Source organism: Lonchura striata, chromosome 8, assembly GCF_046129695.1.
Source record: "Lonchura striata isolate bLonStr1 chromosome 8, bLonStr1.mat, whole genome shotgun sequence".
Taxonomy (NCBI): Eukaryota; Metazoa; Chordata; class Aves; order Passeriformes; family Estrildidae; genus Lonchura; species Lonchura striata.
The window spans coordinates 32,462,082-32,482,919 of NC_134610.1; the positions used below are offsets into that span (position 1 = coordinate 32,462,082).

Consider the following 20,838-nt stretch of genomic DNA (forward strand, 5'->3'; position numbering starts at 1 on the left):
ACTCCCTGCTGCAGCCTCAGGTGGGGAATCTGGGCACTCTCCAGAACCTGGCTGCTCATCTGCTCTTCCTTATCAACTCTTTGCCTTTTAACACAGATTAGCCCTTTGCAACCACACAATATGGGAAACTCACGTCCCTGGAGCAGATGACTCTGTAATCACAGTGGCAAGATGTTGTCTGCCATAGTTTTAATGTAATATTATCCTAAAATTGCAATATCCATACAGGTAAGCTCTAATGCTATGGATGCAGAAAATAAGATCCAGATATATATGTTGTAAGATATAACATTACTTTGCAAACTATTAACGCCTGTAGCTATTAATATGCAATGTATATTAATAATACTTAGAATTCTCTATTCTTTCAGTTCAACTTTATATGATTTTATTATAGTATATAAAAAGGTGAAAAGAAGTAATTAATTGGGAGAGCCTATCTACCTTTTATCATGGAAGGCCTACTTCTAGCACTAACCTTCATGCTGCAAATCCTTGGCTTCACTCACATGATAACACTTCATTTTAACTCAGAGGGATGGCTCCATCTCAGAATGACTTCTGCTTTTATTCTGGACCGTTGAAGGCATGGCTCTGATATACCTCATGCTAAAGCAAATGAGGAGATTTCATCAGCTAAAGCTGGGTGAGATCTGACAGCAATGAAAAGGCTGCAGAGGTAGGGAGAAGTCTCTGAAATACAGTTAGAAACAATGGCGGTATATTATTACTTCAATTAACCTCTACTCTGTTATTCTGCTTCTTTAGTGAAATGCTGCAGGAAGTAGAGAGGTGAAGTGAGGTAAGAATTTCTATCAAACCCTGGTGGGTTTCATGACCTCCCCTTCATGCTGCTGTGCTCCTGCTGCCTTCAGACACTGCCCAGCAGCAAGGACTTCTCTCCAACAGACCTGTGGGCCATCAGAGAAACTGCTTGGTGGAACCAAGGCTCTACCTTTCCACTACAAGCAATATTCCCTCGAAACCAAACTGCTGTCAATATTGGCCTTTCTTCCCCTTCCATCACCAGCATTATATTTCTTACATTGCCTTTCTGTGGTTTAGTATAATAGGGATCAGCTCCACCAGTCAGCAGTGTGTGCACATAGTACAAGTGAGCAAAATTTGTCATGGCGACATCAAGCTGCTAACACAAACACATCTATTACCCTTTCTCTCTGGCTTGGTGAGACAGCTGCCCTCGAGGTATTGGCCTCTGAGCCTTCCTGATAAATCACTGACGTGTAGGAAACCTGGTTATCCCAACATAGCAGGGGCAGAGGATGCTATTCAGCTGCAGAAGGATATGGAAGAACATCCATGAGGCTTATAATGAAAGATTTTTGATATACTTAAGTAGTTAACAAAAATTTATTGCAAGAGATAGTTTGTCACTAGATTTACAGTTTCAGAGAACATAGTACAAAACATAGTGCATCAGCTTTGTCTAAACATTAAATAGGTGCAAATACACAAAGATAAAAAACAAAAAGTGAATACTTTACAACATAAGTTATAGAACTATAAATATATTTTATATACATTATACATATTCTAAGACATGATTTTCACATATATATATAGAGTTCATAATCAGTATCAGACTATTCAGTGCTTTAGCGATAGTATAGGTCCGAACTTGCCATGAACGTTCGTTGCATCATTATACTTACAGTAAATGCTTCCCGAGGAACGAGGGATTTTAACCAGTTTAGTTCCCAGAACCGCTTTGCAAAGCTCGGGGCGGGAGGACTGCAGAAACAGCAAAGGCTGTTGGTGTCCTAGAAGAGCGGCTGCAGGGGGATGACAGCCGGGTGCGGGGCCAGCAGGGAGGGGAAGACGGCGTGCGGCAGCGGGGGCAAGGCCAGCGGGGCGGGCGGCAGCGCCGCGGGCGGCAGCAGCGGCAGGTGCGGCGGGGCCAGCAGCGCGGCGTGTCCCGCCGGGCACAGCCGCGGCGCCACGGCCACGGCGGGCAGAGGGGCTCGGGAGAGAGCCGGCACCTGCGACAGGAACTGCTGGTGCGGCTGCAGCAGCTTGAGCGCGCCGCCGTGCTGCTGCAGCACGGTGTGCTGGATGGTGGTCACCGAGGCGGAGCGCAGCGGCGGCGGCGGCGGCAGCGGCGGCTGCACGGCCGGCGGCGCGAAGGCGAACTTCACTTTGCCCGACAGCACGGACTGCGGCACCATCTGCTGATACGCCTCCGACGGCAGCTCCTTGAACTTCTCGGGGCTGTCGGGAGGGAAGAGCAGAGTCTGCTCGGGCAGCGGGAAGGGGGCTATTAACTGCTCGGTGGTTAGAAAGGTGTGAGTGTTCACGTGTGCTTCTTTGAATGGCAAGGGCGGCGGGCTGCTGAATATGCCGGGATTACACTGCACCCATTCACCGGCCACCTCACCCATTTTCTCGTGCGGTAGAGACTCGGCCAACTCATAATGGCAAAGATAGGATTTAGGAGCGCTTTGTTCCAAGTGCCTGTTGGGGACGGGAACTTTGTAACGGGCTTGACTTTCGCGGCTGTTGGCATTCTCCTTTTTCTTTCCCTCTTGGGGAGCACCCTGTTTGACTGCAGCTGCTGGAGCGCTCTGCTCAGGGGCGGCAGAAGCAGCAGAACCTGTGACGATGCCATCGGGAAGCGCGGCCGGTGCGCTCTCCATCGCTGCACACGCCGCCGGTTTATCGTCTTCCAGCACCTGCGGGCCAGCACTTTCCAGAGGAGGCTTGCTCTCCTCCAGCTCCATTGTTTCATCCCTATCTTTTGCATCCGCATCTCTAGGAGCTGCACTAGTTTCCTCTAGATTGTCTTGAGTCAGTAAGTCCCCCATAATATTTAACGTAGAATTCTCAGAATTTTCTTTGGAAGATTCGGAGGTCTCGCTTTTTGCATTCCTGTCAAGGAAAACGTGATGGATCCTAGTCTTCCTTTTCCTGCGTTTCCCTTTTGCCTTGTGATAGGCACCTAAAGCATGTCCTTGCCTTAGATATTCCTCTGCTGATAAGGCCTGTCCACAGGAGCTTTCATCCGAGGAAGAGGAATAGGTGTGCTGCCTCCGCTTGCGGTGGGGTTTCTCGGGTTCTTCTGTCAGAACACTATAACCTCTCTTTGTGGACTGGTTTTGGCTCAGCCCCTTCTCCTCACTGCATTGTCCTGAGCATTTATGCTCTGGGCTACAGCTTGACCTCCTGGCTTTCCAGCTACAGCACCTTTTAGAGTGCCTGAGGCTGTGCCTCCTGGAGCTCGGCTGCTTTGCCTGCCTCCGGGAGCTCGCTCTGCTCTTTCTGTGGGGTCCCTTACAACCATGGTGATGGCCACTGTTTTTTGCACTCCAAAAGTCACACCAGCCTCTGTCCCAGTGTATGTGATCTGATGCAGACACAACTCTCTTAGGACCATTTTCAATGCCGAATTTTGGCTGTGACTGCTGCACCTCACCTGCACATAACCAGATATTTCCTGCATCGTGCCTGCACTTCTCTGCATTATTTTGGAGGTGCTGATATTTATTTTCATCTCTATAAGTAACTTCTTTTTCAGTAACTGGAGACATCTCCATTTCTGCTACTGTTGTGTCTCCACAGTGATGATAATGACAATGACATAATTTTCTTCTCCTTTTCCGTTTTCTGCTTTTGTGAAGCCATTTTTCATGGCCTTCTTTGATCCAGACTTTGTTGTATTTCTCATCTATCACAGTGTTTTGTCGTAAGGGGTTATGAGATATGTGATACTTTTCTATTTTTCTAATCCTGAATGACTCATCCAAGGACACTTTGTTTTGATTTTTTGCAAGGTCACAATTTCTGAAGAGGGAAACATCACTTAACAGGGGTATTGTATAGTTGCACACATTTTTATTCACTTCTACTTCATAATCACCACACTCTGAAGGAGGTCTTTTTGTAAAATCTGAGACTAAGATATGATCAGATTCAGTTTTATGGTGCAAATGAGGTATTTTTGGTTGATGCTTGGGCTTTTCTTGGCTTTCACTTGCTCTTGATGACTTAAAATCAAAATATAAAGGATTACAGCTGTAAGAAATTGATGGGTCTGTATTTGTGTAAATTAACATTTCTGATGGCCACTGAAGAATATTTGATCCATATTTGCTAAGAACAGGAACAAAGGGCTGACAAGGTCTCTTGTATATGTCCGGTTTGCTCTTTGGGGCTCCACTACCTTCTTCAGAGGGGGATGGAACTGCTGCATCAGCCCCCAGATTTCTTCTTTCCGTTTCAGTTGCGGGTGGATCACTGTTCCCACCATTACAACTTTCCTCTGCAACATCCTGCAGAGAGGAGCAATCCTCCACAAGTTCCTGCACGGGAGCTCTGCTTGCCTGCAGCTCGTGCCCGCTGCTGTCCAGGGGCAGGACCTGGGCACTGTCTGCAACCAGGGCCAGCCTTTGGTCCCCTAATTCAGCCGTGCCAACATCCACACCGTGGCCATCCGTGTCTGAGGAGAGCAGCTGCTTCGAGTGGGACATGGCAGCAGGCATAGCTGGGCTCTCCAGCACGCTGCTCCCTTCACTGGGCAGCTCTTTTGACTCCTGAGCTTCAGGAGCTTCTGCTGTGTCTACGCATTTTTCCACCAGTGGGTGAAAACAGTTGTGTTTCTCCTCAGGGCACACAACTATTTCTGCTGCTGAAGGAGACTGAAGGTTACACGTTCCCGGAACAAACCTGCTCCTTCTGCTAAATCCATGCTCCATGGAGGTCTCCTCATTAAACTCATAGAAAACAGCAGCTGAAGACTCCAGCTTGACTGCTGCTTTCTTAGGAAAAGCAAAGGAGAACCCAACTCTGTGTCCTTGAGTTCCTTGAACCTGATCTCCACATTTGTTAGGGTCAGATTGATGACTACCTGCATCTCCAGGAGCGGAAGAAATAACAGAAGCAATGTCTTTGCAGTTCTGTGCATCATGCATTAGTGTACAGCTGAAATCCTGGCTCTTGGCAGAATCTATGGCAGCACTTTTGGGGATGTCATTGCAATCATCTCGCACAGTCACTGTGGTGGATTTGAACATAGGGCCGCTTCCAGGAGCACTAGGAAGGAAAATGAAACCTTGAGTCAATACTGTTGAGAGAACTGCTGACAGAAACATGGTATTACACTGGTATTTAAGGGAGCTTTTTAAGGAAACAGGAAGACTCCGTAGATATGTACATTTAGACAAGAAGAAAATGCCATCTTTTATAATAAAGATCAGTTGACTAGTACTAAAAAAAAAAAAAGATGAGTAAATGTTATGATCCCAGCTCCTTCATGTGAAGTTATCAGCTGAAGGACTAATATTCCTACAAAGTAGTTAGATTTTCCTAGCCACACTGACTGGCCAAAGAAACTGTCTCCACAGAAATCTTGCTTCTCTTCCCAGCAGACCACCATGGTTACACTATTACTACAGATTGCAGTTTTACATTCCTTCATTTTACAAAATACATTAAAACAGAGAGTGCTTCATAGAGCACTTCCCACGCAGTCATCATTCTAGTGACTGGTGTTCTGCCCACAGGCAATCCCCCAGCAGCTCCCATCCTATTTGTGTGCACAGACCAAACCATCGCCATCTCAGCAATTTCTTTCATGGAAAAATAAAACTGGGGAGAGGATTTCAGTTGGCAGAAGCAAAGTAAGTGATTCATCCCTCTTGAGAAAAAAATTTATCACTGTCTACTTCTGTTCTTCATTTAATGTCCTCTTCCCATCTGTTCTATTTGACTTAATAGGAAGCAAAGGGAAGAGCAAAAAGTGTAGAAGCTGACAATTTTCCAGGATCCACAAAAACTGCTCAGCACTAGGAGTAATGGACCTCTGTTAAAACCATTTGTTTGTTTGTTGTAGCCAAATCACTCTGTGCTACAGTGCAGAGCAATACTCACTGATGAGTCACTGGTAAAACTTTCAAGAGTCATTTAGGACCCCCAAGTAGTGCTGAGATGAAGAATAATATCTTTATCCTATCAGGTCTAGAAATTAAAGTAGAAGTTTTATGAGAAAGGAAGTCCTCATGAGAATTCCTGCCTTGCTCAGTTCTTTATAAATTTGAAATGTATATTAAACCCACACACAAATCCTTTCTTTCACAGAGAAAAAGGGTGACTTCTACAGAACCAGCCTAGATAATGCCAGTTTAAAATATCCTATGTGTCTGCCTATGTCACACCTCTAAGGATGCAAAGCAGTACTAAATAGCAATAATGAAATAGATAAATCAGGCTCAGATAGAAATTCTCCTTCAGGAACTAGCAAAAGGATATTTAAAAAAACCCCAAATAATCCAGAAACAACAAAGGTTTGAAAAATCTGTGCTTCACTAGCATGGAAAAAGGAAATCAGTAAGTTTCTCTTTCCTCTTTCTCATGCAATATGCAAAATTCAGTTTTTGGAAGATGTTTAGGAGGAATGATATCTAATTTACTCAAGTATAAAATATAAACAGTTAAAACACTCATGGAGGAGAAAGAGTCTCCACATGAGTTATCACCAGAAGATTAAAAAGTTAAGTGTTGTGTCTCTCTTGTCAAACAGACCCCACAACATTCATGTCTCATGCACCTGTTCATTCAGATTTTGTTTCAGGACACTGTCCACCATCCAAATACAGATAAAGAGACTATTTCTGAATAGGAGCTGCAGCTTAGTTGGACTTCTCTGTTAGTTCATCTTTGGAGGAGTGAAGGCTGAATAAAGAGAAAACATTTGCACATGAACATCTACATTTTTTCCTTCTTTTTTTCTCCAGAGATTGCACTGTGACAAGCACATATATTTTTCAGTGGTTTATCAGTGTCATAATTGTGTCATATTTTGAGAATTCAGTCACAACAAGCAAGCTTAACACTAATTTCAACAACTTGCCTAGATACAATACCAAAAAAGTACAAGTAGCAAGGACTCACTTTTGCAGAGGGAAGTAAACACTCTGCTGAGCAGGGAAAAAGGAGTATTTACCTTTTAATGTAAAAAAATCTGGCTACTGAGATCTAAAGCTAGGTTTCTGGATGCTTTCCCAGGCGAGCATTTTGAAAACGAAATCGCAGAGATCTGTTACATCCTAGAGAGACAGACTGTGTTCCTCACCTCATCAATGAAGTAGTGTCAGCCTGCAAATGCATGACCTAGTTCACTCAGCTTTCAACCAAAGTGCCTGGTTTTATGAAATATATATGAAACACATTTTTTTTTTAAACTAAAAATATGTGTCATTTTAGCTCAGCTGAAAAAGCACTGTTAAACATTCATTCCTGCACACAGTGTGAATCAAATCCTGTGCACAGAACGCTTCCAGAACACTCTAAAAATTCATGTGTGTGGCTACAGCCAAGGGTCTCCTGCATCCCCCAGCACCAGCTAACAGTGGAGGACTTATTTAAAAGTATATTTGCTGTTTGAGCAGCTATGGACTTACCAGGTTCTCTCTTTCCTTAGCTCAGCTAGCTTGTGCAAACGTTGAAGGGCTTTCTCCTGTTTTCTTTCATCTTTTCGTGACTTAGATGCTACATTTCGAGCAAACTCCCTCTGCTTCAGTTCCTTCAGCCTCTGCAAGAAACAGCCACATAATGCACATAAAAACCCCTGGGATGAGAAACACTGTAATGACTCTTACTTGCTGGGAAGTGCCCACAGCATCAATTATTCCAAACCTAACCATTCAACAAATTTCAGGATTTCAAGGGACTAACCAAAATACCTAGAGATAGGTTAGCCAGGCTAGAGACAACCTAGCAACTTTTACTGTAGCTTTTGTGATGATGTAGATCAGCCTCAGTAGGATGAGGCAAAGTTCACCCAGAATTTTGTTCATGATTCTTCCCCAAAACATTCCCCACAGCATAACTGCTTTTTGAGATATCAATAAAAAATGAGAGCAACACAGGTATTTTTCTGCAAGGCCTCTCAAAAGCCTATTGACCCCCCCCCCAGATGATATAAAAACTGGAATTTTTCTGCCTGAGATGCTGGGCACGGCACTTGTCACCGCTGCTCTGCAGAAGGTCCCTGTCTTCAGGGACCTTCCAGCTCTTCCCTTGAGCTTCCCACAGTCCCTCTGTCTCTTCCCTGCCATGTTATCAGCATGCCAACACCTGCAAAATTCCTGAGAGCTTCTGTGCTGCCATTATTAGAGCTCTTAAAGGGTCCTGACCCAGCAGGGATCTCCAAGGGATGCAATGGACAGAGAAGTGTTGTGTTCTGAAATGGGGAGATTGTCCCTTTGAAGGAGCCTGTGTTTCCTGCTCTCACTGGTGTCTTACACAGCAGTTGTGTTGGAATCCTGGATGCTGAGAATTTTAAACTTTCTGTGCTGAAAGGCACAGACCCACAACAGAACACTGCATTTGACTTGGGGCTGTGGAGAAGGCTTTCAAAATTGATTAACATCACTGGGATTACAGGTGTATAGTTGGTTAGAAGTGTGTAATATCACAGGATGGAAAACTTAAGAGTTTGGAGTTTTAGAATATAGAAAAATATATGAAGCAAGATGGAGGTTTTAGTGCAGAGGCAGGTTGTTATTTTTCACCTTCTTTCTTCTTCATGGGTTTGGGTGATATTTTGTAATTGGACAGAAAAGTCCACACTGAGGGCTTTGAGGGGTCAGTTGTTGGGTTAAAGGGAAAATAATCTAGGTGTCATTTCTTTCTTGGATAGTTTAGTCTAAAAATACCTTGTAACAAGAGATAGTTGGCCATTTTATGCCTTGCTAATGAATGGCTGCAGAACTCATGGCTGTGAGGCTGTTTCACTGATAAGAAACAATAAACACCTGAGTTTGAACATGAAACACCCTCTCAAGTGCCTTCAATCCCGACCTTGACACAGTTCTACAGATACAACCAGGATCTAATGGGATTTTATCTCCAGCCTACTTCTTTGGAGGGAAATGGAAGTGCTCAGCTCTGACTCTCCACACAAAAAGGGAATCTCATTTTCTTTACATCACAGAAGGACAATATGCAGGGCTGTCCTGTTCTTCATGCCATGTATTCCAGTAAGTCCCAAACCCCACTGGTCCTCAGTGTGCCCTGATTTTGGCTCACAGTCTGATGCCATCATCTTACAAAACAATTATCTCACAATTCTGGGAAGAACCCAGTAACGTGCCACCCCTTTCAGTGTCTAGGGCTAATGACTGGCTGTGTTGTGGCCACAATGATTTGCAGAAGCAAAAACTCTAACTTCAAATTGTTTGAGGAGTGTTAAGAGCTTTTGTTACCACTGCTGACACACATAATAGATACACAGCAAGACACTGTCAGCAGTGTCCTCCTGCTCCTTCTCAATTATTTTCATTTCACCCCTTTTGTGAATTTTTCTTTCCCCTTTTCACAGAAAGATACGTCACACATACCAGCTGGTTCTTGGTGACACATGGCTTAGTTTTAGGTGATTCTGCAAAGGGGCAAGCAGTTGGACTCCATCATCCTTATGAGTCCAACCCAGCTTGAAATATTCAGTCACACACTGAATTAGTCTTTGCCATTTTGGGTGACATTAACACTACTTGGGCAGCCCATTCAATGCCAAGAAATAAATATGGAGAAACATTCAGAGAAACAAACTTGCAAAAAATAAGTGCCACTCTCTATTTTCAAGTTTTGCATTCTTTTTCAAATGCCTGGATATCCTTGATAGATAGAGAAAAATAATCTGAAATGTAATCACATCTTCCACCATTTATATTTTATAAATATCAAAATTTTCTACTGATAAGAAATTTGTTTTATTGTGCTAATACAGTATAAGGTTATAAGTACACTCAAAACTAGATGTATGATATCTTTTTTCCCAGAAAAAGAATACTTGAAGTGTGGAGTATCTTTGTTGAACATATCTTACCCTTCTGCACTCTTGTTTTCCTAGATAGCATGATACTGACCCTGCCTCCCACTAGCCACTCATGAAACCTGAAGTACTTCATTTCATAGGCAACTTCTGAGTACTCAAAACACAAGAGAAAAGATGAAATTTGCTCCTTCCCCTCCTCACCTCCAGCCCTTGGCACTTAAAGAGAGGATTTAATTGCATTTTGTGGAGCTCAATATTTTTTCTGTGTGTTTTTCCCCTGCAGTGCTAAGCAAAGAAGTAAGTGAGAAGTAAGGGAACAAAAGGAAGATAATAGGGTGCTGCCTCACACGGTTTAAAAAGGAGAAGCTGAGGTGTATACAAATCCATAATCACCTCCCAGCTGCAGTACTTTTCTGCAATTACTGGGATGATTATAATTAGTGATTCGAGTCTGACCAGATTCTGAACCCTTTAGTCTTGCTAAGTTAGCAGCACTCCACGCCTGTTCTCAGTTTTTAAGTAATTAATTTTTTCTCCTTGGATAGCTACAAGGAGGAGTGGCACAAGTTTTGTGCACTCAGCCTTTGCCTGCTCTTCTCTTCTGGAGAACCCAGAGCTCCCCTCCTGTCAGACCTCCTGGTAGGTACAGCCTCCCTTTTCTGGACAGAAAACTGGTCTTAGCAGAAAGTGGACGATTTTGGGCTTTGTTTCTTTTCTTCTCACAACTGGAATCTCAGTCTTTCATGCAGTGCTTTAACAGTCTGCAAAGAATGTACTTGGCAGCTCCTGAGGTCTTTATTCTGCAAATGCATTCCAAGTGGAATTCCTCCTACTTCTAAACCACAAGACATGCACCTGGTGCTTCAAAAAAAAAAACAAAAATCTATTTCCTTTAAATAAAAGATCACCTAAATGAGTAACTGCGTCCCCTCCATTTTTTCTTTTTTTCATACTGTAGCTATTTTCTACTTTGGTTTTTTTAGCTATGTGATGAACAATCATCACCTGCATTCCCTTCCTGCACTCAGTCATACTTGGGATTGCTGGCACTGCATTTATGCTGCCCTTAGTTGGGAAAAAATGCTGGTTTCACTTGAATTATGCAAATGAAAATGAGATATTACCCAATCATACCATTAGTCCATGCATTCTTAGCACCAGAAGGACCCCCCTAAAGATGTTCAAAGAAAGTAGCAGCAACAGAAAAACAAGTGTGTCTTTTTCCTATAAACCATCTTTTCCTTATCATTTTTCTGCCTTTGCCTGTGGCAGAGCTGCTCACTAATGCTAACTTCAATAGCTAGTTTAATGCCTGTAATGTTTGGGTTTTTCCATGGATCAGTAGGCAAATAATTAACAGGCAGGGATACTGTATTGAATTCCCTCCTGCATTTTCCTCTGCTTACAAAGCAGCTCAAAAACCTGTGTGACCCAGCCAGCAGAGTTCAACCAGCAGTTCACAATGAATAATTAAATGACATTTCTCCAAGAGACTTCAGTGCCTTCATCATTATCCTGATACACTGCCTTGCCACGTTGGAGGTGCAGAGCACGGAGCCCTTGGTTTGCAAATGACTTTGCCCAGCCTGAAGGGATGGGAAGCCTGACCCTGACTCCAGCCCTGTGAAGTGATCCTGCAACTGGGCTGCTTTCTCTGGGAGCTGGATTGTTTTAACAATTCCAACTGTAACACAGGGCCTGAAGCAGAAATATCCTAGCTATTTCTAAAAGACTGTCAGGTATCTTAGTACGCCCGGTACATCGTGCTGAGCTGAGGCTCATCAGTCCAGATGAAAAGCAGGATTTTACAGAATCCTGTGTATCTATACATGGATGGAACTCTCCAGGAGATGGCCACAGGAGCTTCAAACTCAGGTGTAGCTGCACTTCACTCACAGCCATAGAGCTTTGGTGTTCCCAAGCTTGCTGGGGAAGACAAGTGTAAGAAAAATCAAGGGAATCCTAAGAGGATTTCTAACAGGACCCCATTCCTGGTCTCTTCACTTCACCCTTGTCTTCCCCATTTACATTTCATTTCAGCATGCTGCTTTTCAAAAAGTTTCTTAATTCTGAATTTCCCAATTCTGGGTTTCCTAATTATGGGTTTTCTATTTCTCCCCTGCATTTTATAATAGAGAAGTCACAAGCCCAGATTCTGCTGCCAGAGCCAGGTGCCTGAAATCCTCCCCTGGATCAAATCCTCTCAAAACCAAAGACACATGATGGCATTACATGCACTTACATTGTTATTACAAGACTTCTGCCACACTGAGAAGCAGCTGTTGGCTTTTTGTTTTAAACTCAAGGTTTAAACACTTGTGGTATTAGCCCTTTAAACTAATGGACCTTCAAAACACAGAGAAGGCATTAATTAATAAATAGAACCAGGAAAACAAAAGCATGTAAAGGCTGAACAGTGAAACCCAATGTACATGAATACTAGGGCATTAAGGTGTTAAAATGAAGGGGAGAGGATAAAACCCAGACTTAAATAATTTTATAACTTTGAACACAACTTAATTTTGTCAGACCTGACTCTGAAGAAAAGCAGTGAGATTTTTAACAAAGGTTATGAGACTGAAGGGGAAATCATAACAAGCATCAGGATTGATAAAGGCTCTCTCTGTGGTGCTAATATCCCACAGAAAAAACAGCCATCCCACCAGCACAAAGGCATCATCTAAGGACTGCTTATTCACACAGGCTCTCATAAACTACCCCTGCAAAGCTTATCTAGGAACAACTTTAACAGGGTCTGGAACCAATGAGATCAGTTTTTATAATAGCAGAAGTCAGAAATATGTCTGTCAGGGGATTTCAGGGCAGTGCAGTTCAGATATTATTATGCTAATTTACTTTTGACCTTAGATTAAAAATTAAATTACATGGACTTTTACAATGCTGAAAATACATAGCCATAAATTCATTTTCTGATCAATGGAAGTATAAAATTACAGAATTTAACAGCCATGACATCAAATTTTGATGCTTTATTGTCTTCTCATTTTATCAGGAAAAATGACTGTACTCCCAGTAGTCACAAAATCATTAATTTATGTAGTTTTAGCTTTTAAAAAAAACTCATCAAAATAAAAGGCCAAGTCCACTCCTTCTCCACCTGCCCAGCAGTGACAGGCTGGGATCATGAAGACATGGGATGTTCAGTGCTGCATGTGCATCTCAAGTCCAGCAGGAGATCCCAAGTTCTCCAGATCATGTCCTTTCTATTTGTACCCTAAAAGAAACTGGAAGTCCACTGCAGCTCCTCCCTGCCCTTCAAAAATTTCCTAATTACCTCAACATGGGCAACATGGGTTGATAGCTCACCAGTGTGGTGGAAGTGGGACAAAATTGGCATTTGGATTTATTTTTAAAAAAATCTCTTCCCTCGAAATATATACATGATACAAAACATATTTTTAATAAAGCTAATTTTTTGCTTGTGTTCAATTATTTTTTTTAAAAAAAAGGTTTATGATATGTAATGAGTATTAATATGAGTGTTGCTTAGTTTCTAGTGATGATTTTAGAAGCTGTGCATATTCCCCTCTCTCTGGATGCTGCAGGACTGCTGGCAGGAACTCCCTCTTAGCTGGGATGGGATACTGCTGCTTTATGTGAATTATGGTGTGGCAAACAGAGTGACAAGAGCTCATCAGATAAACACTTGTCACACCAAAGCAGATTAGTATCTTTCACAAAGAGCATCGAGCTTAATCAATTATAAATAATAACTGACTAGAACACAGCTCACGTAACACCTATAAACGCTCAAATGGGGAATGAAATATGCCATTTACAGCAGAAAACATTGCTTACTAAGATGTAAAATGCACATATTTTCCTTCTGTCTTCAGTGGTTTGTGAGAACATATATATATATATTTTACTGTTCTGAAGCTGGAGGCCCCTTCATGAAGCACAACGGGGCAGCATCTCCTCCCTTGTGCTCTGGTCTTCAATTCTACATACAATAGCTTTCATATTGTTATTTTAAAAAATAAATTCTCCTCTTATAAAGATTAGAGGAAAAAAATTAAAGTCCCAAGAAAATGATAGTATAATACCCAAAGAATTATAATACCCTGTTAGTGCTGCAGGCCTTCCCTAGCAGAAGTTACACAAGGCACATTATTTCCACAGAAAGGAGAAATAAAAAAGAAGTGAGTTAAGAAAGAAATTAATAGACTTTTTTCCTTCCTTTTCATGCTGCCACCAAGGAATTAATTGCTATGAAAGAGAAAAGGAACAAGAGGGTTTTTTAACAGCACTCCATTGGAAGTTGCTGACAGAGTAAGGGAAAGCTTCCTGCCAGGGGGGTGGCAAAGATGTGACGTTCACATTCTCTGGACAGAGAGACAGAATTCTGTGTCTCAGGAGAAGCACAGAAACAAGAAGAGAAAACAATCTTTATCTCTGCTCCTTTGCTTTCCCCATGTGGAATGTGGTGTGGAGATTGTTTACCTGCAGTGAAATGTGGTGTGGAGATTGTTTACCTGCAGTGATGGCTGGGCTGGATTCTGGTGAAGGGTGTTTGGGGTCAGTGACCAATGGATCCAGCTGTGGCTCGGGCTCTCAGCAGAGAGTCACGGGTTTGAGTCAGATAGGTGAGTAAGAAGTATGTAGAATAGGATAGTCTCTCTTTAAATAGTATAGTTTTAATAAAACCTCCTGATCTGGAGCAGACATTGTCATTTCTTCCCTGGATCTGGGGTTTGCCACATTTCACTATACCAGGACATGGCACCACAAGGGGCTGGGGCATCTCCAACCCTGCAGAAATTCCAGAATTGAACATGAAAATCCCCATTTACTTGATCTTGTCTCCACTCCTCCCAAACACCATTTGTAGGATTTCTGGCTCGTGCAGGAGTCACCTCCTCACATCGTCAGTGTATGGACCACACTGGCCACTCACTTTTGCTTTCAAGAGGCCTTTAAAAAATAACATTAATCTATTGCTGGCTTTCAATAGAAAAGCAAGAACTTTCAATTTGTTCTAAATTAGGAACTGCTTCTGCCTGCCTCTGCCTATGGCTGTATGCATCTCACATTGAGCTCCGAAATTTAAAACTTTTCTTAAATACCAAGAACCCCACGACTTTGTAACAGAACCACATTGTAAATGGTGAAATAATAAGCCTTCCAGATGACAAAAAATAACATACAGGCTGTGAATAATCCTTTCCCCCTCATATTTCTACCACAGATTGCAGCCATTCCCTCCTGATGGACTTTTAATATTAGAAGAAATCTAACACACACATGGTTAGATGCAGGATTTAAAAATAGGAAGTCCTTGGAGCCCATAATATTCCTGAGAATGTTGATTCAGTAGATGTGAAACTGCTCTTTTTCTAGCAGTGCCATGATCATCATCCCAGACTGGGAGAGAAGTGGGGATGAATTTAGAGGAAAGGAAGGTTGGGATTCCTTTACCCATCCATCATGGGCCTGATGAGAAAATTAGATTCTTCATGACTCAAATGATTTTTCACTAACTTCAAATGAATTGATGTGATGCTAATTTTCTTAAACTACTCTAAGCTGCTCATGAGCACACTTGTACAATACACAGTAGTACACTTTGTTGTGCAGTCTGCAAAAGAGAACTGTTGAGACAGCTCTTACATTTAGAACCTACCAAAATATATGTAAAATACATGTATTATGTTATACAACTGCAAATTTATATTAGTATTTTCTAATTTTCTAATATAAAGACTGAAATTAATTTTTCATGAAACATAATTAGTTTTTGAGACTACATACTTGTGTTTAAGCATCTTGTAGAGTGTTGTCTCAAGTTAGATTTCTCTACCTAACTTTATGGGGCAAAATAAATTACTCTTGAGCTTAAAATGAAAAGCAAAACCTAATGAAAACATTACTGCTTCAGAATCAAGAGGAAAATCAGAACATTAAATATTTTTCACACTTGCACCTGTAAGATACATGAAAGCTAGTTTCCCTTGATGAATATCACACTAATTACTCTTGATTATATAACTGCAAAAGATATACAAGGGAGCAATAGAAGGAAAAAGAAATTTCTTAGCTCTTTTTTCTTTTCTTTCTCAAATTATCTGCCAGAAGCAAACACATACTTCATTATGGGATGATTAATGCTCTTCCCAGCACAAGAAGCCTCACTTGATTTGACACCCTTCTAGTGCCTGTGCATTTCTGCTCCTCTCCAGCATCCCCTGCTGCAGGATGCTGATAGCACTACAGCTGAACAAGGCTCCAGGACTGACAAATAACAGGTTATGAAGCATAAATTAACACTTCTGTTGCCTTTGTTTTAAGATAACTCTGTTTCCTGAAGCTGACTTAATGGCTGCAGTGTTGCCATTGTGCAAAAACATTGTTTTAAGCCTGCAGAACTGCTGAGCCTTGCACACTGAATATTTCACTGTGATAGCTGCTAACCACGTGTGTAACAACAGCCTGGGCTTACTGCAAGCTGCAGGGTATTTTTTTGTTAACTTCAGCAAAAATCAGCTGAATATTCCATAAATATTAAGGACACACAAAGGAAACAACACAGAAGTACAGAATTAGCATCTCACCTATCAAAATAATTTTACCAGATAATGAAAAGAGCATAAAGCTGACACAGGCTTCTACATCTGGAAAGTGGTTACAGGGTCCGTAGTTTAAAGGTATTTATTTTAATAATTCTAGGCCTGATTATACTTCCCTTGAAGTCAATGGAGAAACTCCTGCTGAGCTCATGGGGAGAGAAGGTTTCAAATTCACCATTAAAGTTTTCAGCAGCACTTAAGAAAGCTTCCCTAGTCACAAAGATTAAAGAAAAGATTGGTACACATCATTTCTTTAAGGGTCACTTCCCCCCCAAAAAAAACAACAACCCAACAAAAAAACCCAAACAAAACCCAAGAAAACAAAAAAAACCCCAAAACAAAACAACCCCCCAAAACCCCCACTGACCACATGTAATGTTGTAAATCCTGACAAGTGAATATTTATTCCTATAATGGATAGAGAAAAGGATAGAGAAAAGGGCTTAACTCCACTCCTCTGAGAAGACCCAGGTGGCCAAACATGTGGGGTGGGTGCCGTGAGCAGCCACAGCTCCTCTTCCCAGCTTTGGATCATTTCAGACATCAAGTGCCATTCCCTGGTCCCACAGCATGATCCACCACTATTCCTTTCACTCCAGCAGCAAAGTTTATGCATCCAGAATAATCTTTCTGAGCATGGCATATCCAATATTTTCTCATTTGACTTTACTGCAACCAAAATTTTGATTCAAGGAGCCACTGCTTCCTGATATTTTCCGGTGGGCACCAATCAATGAATGAGAAATGTTGATCTGTGCTTAATTTTCTGGCCAGTTACAATTTTCTATGCATAAATACTGACAGCTCCACAACATTTCTTCTCAAGTCTATCCAGAGAGCTCTAAGCTAATGGAAAAATCCCTGTCTGCTCAGCATTCATATTCCATAAAGCATTTCACAGGAGCAACCACTTCTTCACCAAGAAATCCTCTCAGAGGAAGGTCACCTCTACACCTCTTTGGAGAGGGAAAATTGGATTTCCCTTTAGAATGGCTCTGCAGTGGGATTAGGTTACAAAATGGATACTCCCATCAACACACAAGATTAGATGGCTCAGCTGCTTTCTGCTCATTTTGGAGACCACTTTGCTGTTTTCTGCATGAATAATGTACTTGGCACTCCTGAGTTCTTTGAGACTCCGTCCAACAACTCTTCACTCCAGTGCCTTCCAACACCTACCAGTGTCCACTGGCATTTATCAGCTTTCCACAGTGGTCGCTGGGTCTCCAGTGCTGAAGTTCTCTGCAGGATCCTGCTGCTATTCTGACTCTTACTCCCTCCTGGCTGCAGGAGGACATAATACCCTTTCTACAAACAAGTTAAAAATTGATAGCAGACATTTTTAGTCTATGTTCTCTAGTTTCAGCCTCTTTGGTCAGTGACATTTTAGGAAAGTCTGCCACAGAAACTGAAATGAACCTACCAAATCTTAAATCTTTCTAATCTCTACAATGTGCACAGTGACCAAAAGTGAGGAATTAAAATTTACAGTTAGGTCTTCTAAAGGTTACTTCCCATAACGCTTGAAGGATACACTAATAACTGATGGGCTGAAGGAGACACATGAATTCCCCCAAAGTGAGCTCTTTATTTTAGTTCTTTATGTCAGAGCTAAATCACAATCCCTTTCTCATACAGTTTTATGTTGAATCACCGAGCTGTCCGAAGCCTCTGCTCAAAAATTGCTTCTGAGCAGCAGGAGCTGGTCCTTGCCACCCTTATCCCAGGACTGGGACAAGCTTCCTCAAATAAAATAAATCTGACCAATGAAAACTGAGACAAAAATGAGCCTTTGCAATTTTTGACATATCTCAGCCACAGCAAAGTGGCACAGACAAAATCTTAGTTATCCTTAAGCCAATCTGTAATATCATACACACAGAGCCCGTGGAGGGAAACACCAAATTAAATTAAAAAATCTTGAATATAAAAGCTGCATCTTGCAAGGCAAGATCAATTAATACCAGGATTTGATGTATGTTTTCAGTTTCAGTGATGCAGATGAAGCATGTTGCAAAGTAACTCTGGAAAAACACCACTGATATTACCATTAAAAAAAAATGTTGGGCCAGCAAGTCTGTATTTATGTGTATCTCCTACTGCCCCACTGCTTCTGCAGAGTGAAATGTTAGCAACTGCAGAGCAGGGATGTGTGCATCACCATGCTATGTTAATAAAGTGCTCCTTTAATTATCTGTAAACCACAGCTTGGAGGCTGCTGTGGGAAACCAGGACTGTAACAGACTGTGACAGAGACTCCCAAAAGGACAAGCACAAGTTCACAGCAGGGGCCTTGAACGTGGAAGGAATGGGATGGCAGCAGGGCCCCAGAGCTATAAACAACTCACTAATGCTACATTGCTGCTTGCTAGAGGAATGCAACTTTAAAATATGGATAAAAGCGAGTTCAGGGATAAAAAGGAAATGAAGCCATGGTGAGGCCACATGCAGAGTGCTGTGTCCATTTCTGGGCTCCTCAGACAAGACAGACATGGAGCTGCTGAAGCAGGTCCAGTAGAGGGTGGCAAAGATGATGAAGGGACTGGAGCATCTCTCCTGAGGTAAGGCTGAAGGAGTTGGGCTGTTCAGCCTTCAGAGGAGATGAGGAGGAGCCTCATCCCTGTCTGTCAGTGCCTGCAGGATGTGTGAGAGGATGGGCACCCTGCTCCGTGGTGCCCAGCACCATGGCAAGAGGAGTGGGCACAAACTGATGCACAGAGAGTTACACCTGAACACAAGGAAGAACTTCTGAGCAGTGACCCAGCACTGAGCAGATTTCCCAGAGGGACTGTGGACTCTCCCTCCCTGTAGATATTCCCAATCATGTGGTCTGGGATGACCCTGCTTGGGCAGGGAGGTTGGACCAGATGACCCACTGTGGTCCTTTCCAACCTGACCCAATCTGGGACTCTGTGAAAACATCTCCAACATAAGTAAAAATTATTATACATTGCAAATTTGATTTTTTGAAAATTACCATGAAGCACTGGATAAATAGAAACTAAGTGGAACATGTATTTGTGCTATAAACACATAACAATGTCCCTAGATAGACCTGAGTGAGGAGAAAGAAACTACCAACATTAACTTCACCTTCTTCCTGGCACACAGGATACCAACATCATACTCCCCCACATGAAGAACTCACATTGCTGACAACTTGCAATAACTCCTCACTTTTCTTCTTCAGGAGGACCATTAACACCAGAAAAGAATCAGACACTAGAAAGCTCATTATATCTGTATCATTATCAGGAACGAGCTCTTATAATTAGATGATCTGGACTGTAAGTGCCTGTATGATCATAATTGGCCTAATAATAATTCTTTCTGTGAGGCTGTTAGGACTTTTGTTCAAGCTAAACTAACAAATTCCTGGCTTTGCATGCTGGGTGTGCTTCTTTCACCCCCATAAGTGCAGAAGGTGTTTGGCTGGGCAGCCCAGCCTTGAGGGACACATGACAGACAGAGCTGATGTGCAGGACCAGTTTCTGTTCCGATACAACCCAGAAGGAATTCATTGCAATATTTCTTTACCCCAGTCAGATATGAACCTATCAGGAGATAATTTGCCCTTGATTAAGAATCACCAGGAAATTAAGAAAAACAATAATTAGCTAATAACGTAAAGCTCATTACCGAATGGAAACGTACCCAAATCTCAGTCCTAAAGGCAGAAAGCAATTCCTAAGAAAACTGACATTAACCTGCTGTACCTTTTCTTTGCAGCAGCAACAGCAAGGATAGAAATACATCCACTGGCATGATACAGGTTCCAATTTGCAAGGAAGATAGCAGAGAGCACTACCTACAGCACTGAACTCTGAAATCTGAACTGCCATAAGCTCAAGGTTTGATGAAAAGAAGAAAAAATAGCCCATAAAAAGCCATCTATCTGGCACATAAATAACAGGGGCAATTAACTAGGTGGACCTTCTGTATCTCTCAGCAGAAGACAGATTTAAAATGTCTATACTCCATGTGAAGGTATTTTTGGATAAAGCATTGCCACAGAAAATGGAAAATAAGAGCAGAAGCTTTATCATCTCAAGGTCAACATAACTGTATGTTTACAAAAGTTTAAAAAGTGCCTCCCTCTCTTTCTCTACAGCAAACTCAAAGAAACAAAGTACTCAGCAACTAAGAAGCATCGATGAGAGCTGTGAAACCCTTGCCTGCTCTTCCTACAAAGACAAGGAAAGAAAAAGAACCTTATTGTAAGAACTCTCAGCCCTGCAAACAAACCTCTCACCATCCTCAAGCACCACACAAGCACTGCTAGAGCACTCCACAATTAATAAGTATTTACAGACCAGATTCCCTGCTTTTGCACAAGATTTACACTATTGAATTGAAACAGGTGCTTTTGCTGGTCTTTAATTTAGCAGGAGCACCCTGTGAGTGACCTCACTATTTTCCTGGCTGATTCACCAAAGTACTTGTAGTTTTATTTTTTGTCAA

The 20,838-nt window shown here is 42.1% G+C and overlaps 1 protein-coding gene across 2 annotated transcripts in view; it reads right to left on the reverse strand.

Moving 5' to 3' along the window:
* Nucleotides 1-1,357: 1,357 nt before the first annotated feature.
* ZNF804A (zinc finger protein 804A) overlaps nt 1,358-20,838 on the reverse strand; it is a 145,347-nt gene continuing 125,866 nt past the window's right edge. For both annotated transcript variants that reach the window (XM_077785157.1, XM_021543118.3), the window contains 2 exons: nt 7,413-7,543; nt 1,358-5,046 (listed from right to left, as the gene is read on the reverse strand). In XM_077785157.1, coding sequence (XP_077641283.1) covers nt 1,782-5,046; nt 7,413-7,543 — 3,396 coding nt within the window. In that variant the 3' untranslated portion in view covers nt 1,358-1,781. The remainder of the gene's footprint in view (nt 5,047-7,412; nt 7,544-20,838) is intronic.